The 3,956-nt window shown below is 37.3% G+C and overlaps 1 protein-coding gene across 1 annotated transcript; it reads left to right on the top strand.

The window, feature by feature from the left end:
- Positions 1-1,430: 1,430 nt before the first annotated feature.
- LOC147568016 (plant/protein) lies at positions 1,431-2,270 on the top strand. Its single transcript, XM_086670367.1, has one exon. It carries the CDS (start codon positions 1,651-1,653, stop codon positions 2,119-2,121), a length of 471 nt encoding a protein of 156 aa, XP_086526493.1. The 5' UTR covers positions 1,431-1,650; the 3' UTR covers positions 2,122-2,270.
- The last annotated feature ends 1,686 nt before the right edge of the window (positions 2,271-3,956 follow it).

Here is a 3,956-nt window from a genome sequence, read left to right as displayed (position 1 = left end):
GCAAACGACTTGATCTCCCTCCTTTAGAGTCATCGAGGACCTTATCGAGAGACTAAGATGAAGAACTCTTCTTCTTTGACTAGATAGATAGGTTGGAAACTTTTTCTCTAAAATCTCTTTCTGTACTTGATGTTATTGACGCAGCGGAAAACTCCCGAAAATAATTAGATAAAAAATCTTTAGATCTCCGCCTTAAGACTTGTAGAACTGAAACTAACAAAGATTAAACTAAATACTGAATTCTTATTGATAAACTGAATGTCTTAAAGAATTACTTGATCCCCTTTATATATTATTAGGGTTTCCAAAACCTAATCAAATTCCAAATAACAACTTCAACAAAATAAAATACTAGTTTCCTTAAGTTATAAAACTACTAAAAATATTAATTCTCTACTAACCCAAAATATGAAAACTACAAAAATAACTAGATTATTAGATTATCAGATATCTAACAATCTTGATTTATTTTTTGGAAATCTCCCTGAATTTGTTGTAGAGATAGATTTCTCTTGAGAAACTTTTGGGGCTATCGGATTGGATCTAATCCATCTTTTTGCCTTTTCCTTCTAGTGAACTCTCTCCGATCAAGCCACCACTCTTTGGTGTAACCCATTATAGGAGGGGGTCGATGTTAGCCGCGAATCAATGAAGTGATCCGACGATATTAGTTGGCTGCTAGCTAAGCACTACGATCCTAATTCGACCGGACTAGATGATCTTCTGAATAAAGTCATCCTAATCCTATCTAAAAAATTGAGCGTATTGCCATCTTGGTTGAAGGATACTCCTTGAGACGGAAATGATATATCCTTCAGTCTCCCACTTGTACTTAGAACAAGTGCAATGTTCGATTCCTATGTCACTTCGTATCTCATCTGATACGTCATATCGTTCAGACTTTCTTGATCTAGCCATGCAAATGATTAATTATTAATCCATTTGAGCGTGATCAAACATTTTTCAGTTGTTACTCTTCAAGTGGCCCGGAGATACTAATTTTGATCCTAACTTAGTTATGAGGGCATAATCTAGTCGTTTTACAAGTACAAAGTGAACTATTCCATTCAGATTTCCAACCCATTAACCAACTTTCAGATTTTGTTAGAAAATAAAAACAAACATCTGAAATCTGAATTGTGACCCGATTTTTATATCGCATATGAAAACTTTAAAAAACAAGCACAACCAAAGTCAATGAAAGAATGGTGTGTGTGGTGATTATAAAACTCATACAGTGTTCACTGAACTTCCATTTCATTAAGAAATAGAGTCCCATTTAAGCCCACAAAAGGTGTGACCGGAGGCCCACAAAAGATGAAACAAAGTCTGTTGTTCCAAGAAATGCCCACCTTGTTTGATCCAACGGCACACAAAAGAATCTGATTTCAACCATATCCATTTCCTGTAGGAATAAACCAGCAGGTGTCAAGAATGAACACTTGTCCACCTAAGAATAGAATCGAAGTCAAAAGAACTTTCTACAACCGTCTCAATCCTATACTAATCTAGTATGTTCCATGTTCCAACACCACCTACAAATACCCATCCACATCTCTTCATTTTCCACCCATTGCATTGACAAACAAACATCTTAATAAACACTCTAGAGAGAGAGATAGAATTTTAGAGAGAGAGAAAGTAAGGAGGATGAAGGCAGAGAAGGAAACAGTGAGAGAAGATGAAGGAAAGGAGTCAGTGGTAATAAGGGGAATAAGCAAAGATGAGGCAGGAATGAAAAAAGTTGAGAAGACAGAAGTAACCACACACAACCCAGACACATTAAGGCACATTGAAAAGAAAATGAGGGACAAAGGTGTCCAAAGAATGGATAGACATCCAGTTGATGGGTTAGGGTTGAATAAACAACCAAAATCGGGTCATGGTGGGAAATATACATGGGAAGGACCAAGGGATATGACTGAGAATGAAATGATGGAAGTACCAGCAGCAATAGATGAAGGAGATCCAAATTATGTGGATGAAGAGAGAGAAGAGAAGATAGTGAGAGGAGAAGATGAAGATGTTAGTGGGTATGTGGTTGGAGAAGTGGAAGTTGCTAAAACTGCTGAAGATCATAATGATGGAGTTAGTAGGGTTGAATTTCGACCTCCTCTCTAATGTTTTAACTTTTTAACTTGTGTTCTGTGGGGAGTGGGGTTGATGGTATTTTGCTTCTGTTTTTTTTTTTTTTTTCCAATTTCTTGTTTGTAATGTTGTTTGAATTATAAATGGGAAGAGGAAATGAAAATGGAAGATCATCTATGCAACATTCCCCTAGTCTGCACAATCACTACTCTAATGACACATTCAAGTTCAAGCTTAAAGTTTAGAGAATCTCCAATGGAAGATTCAATTTCAAAATCGTGAGGGAAACCTCTCCAATGCAAAATTCAAATGAGATCTAGAATTTTTTTAGATCTCTGTTGAGAGTCTTAAAGCGTCGAACTCATCAAACTTTAATTTTTGGATCAAACTTTAATTTTTGAGAGTTTTTTTTAGAGTGTTGCATTGGAGAAGTACTTGAATTAGAGACACTCAAGTTTTGGCCATATAATAAAGAAGGTAATTAGAACAGTGGGTGCCTTAACGGGGCGGGTGCCTTAACGAGGCGGGTAAAAGCCCCTGAAAATGCGGGAGGAGATTGACCAGGGTGGCGTCTCTTGTGACCACCAACATGGGTTGGCAGCAGGTTCTTAAGTACATGAGTCGATCTGCCAAAAAACTCTGCCCCTGGCCAGCCTTTGTTTTGGGGGCAGACTGGTCAGTGTCTGGGTCTCAAACTGGTCTAGTCCAAGCATATTCTTAAGGTCTCGAGTTCACCAGCTGAGATCCAACAAAAGATCCCAAGCTGACCAGTCCGAAATTCCCAGACTGATCATTTCGAGTTGCTATCTTGCTTGTTTTGAAGTTGGTATCATATTCAATTCTAACTTTGTTTCAAGACAAATTTTAACCTAATTTGATTGTTCTTGTTCAATGTTAGATCTGGATATAATTTGTCTATAGAGTTTGATGTTTAGAAATTACTTATTTTTTAGGCTTTCTATTTCAAATCTTCACGAAGAAGAGTAAGAAGAAGATGGTGATGATACGAAAGAAAACAAGAAGATGATAGTGAAATTTAGTTGTCATACTTGGTTTTATGTTTGAGGGTTTCATGGTGGTTTGATGCTTTAGGATGGTTGTTCCTTTAATTGATGCCGACAAAGATGATACGAAGGAGAAGAAGACACGAAGAAGGAGAAGAAGAAGACACGAAGAAAAAAAAGGAAGAAGTTCAAGACATGTACAGGAAAAAAAGGAACAGTGAGTGCATTTAGACTTTCCTAGGAGAAAACATCAAGATGAAAGCTCCTCGTTGGTTCCACGCGAAAGAGATCAGACGGTTGGCATTCAGTTGTTGGACGTGCTTCGACCAACCTTCTAGAAGGTCCCGAAGCGCCCAGATCAATGACCACGATGCTCATCTCTTCGGGACCAATGTGTGGGCACCTCAGTGAGAGGAAAAGAAGTGTTTCATTTAGTCTCTTCTTCTCTTCTGGGTAAATTAAGATTTTCATGTGTGCATGGAGTATAAGTCTTAAACCACTAGATGAAATCAAGAGCATAAAATCGAAAATATTCTAGTATGTCTAGAATATGGAATCAACAGTATTCCAGTATATCTAAAATCTAGAAACAATAGTTTTCTAGGGTATCTAAAATCTAAAATCAAGAGCACTCAATTGAATCTAAAATTTGGAGTTTGCAACATATGATTATACCTTGAAGACAAATCCGAAGTCAGAAGTTATTTCAAAACCAAATCAGAAGTTATAACCAAGTCAGGAGTCAGGAGTTATCAAGAAGGTCAAGTCAAAGAGTTCATATTGCTTACCAAAGTTCGCCCGCTTTCATAACCGTGAAGTACCGTCACAACCCTGAAAAGAAGTCGTTGTATCCTAGTGATGAGA

This window comes from Eschscholzia californica, unplaced genomic scaffold (genome assembly GCF_041429995.1).
Source record: "Eschscholzia californica isolate CP2 unplaced genomic scaffold, dmEscCali1.0.p SCAF_1, whole genome shotgun sequence".
NCBI classification, from domain to species: Eukaryota; Viridiplantae; Streptophyta; class Magnoliopsida; order Ranunculales; family Papaveraceae; genus Eschscholzia; species Eschscholzia californica.
Note: the sequence above shows the minus strand (reverse complement) of the source record. Positions and strands in the feature narration are given on the sequence as shown.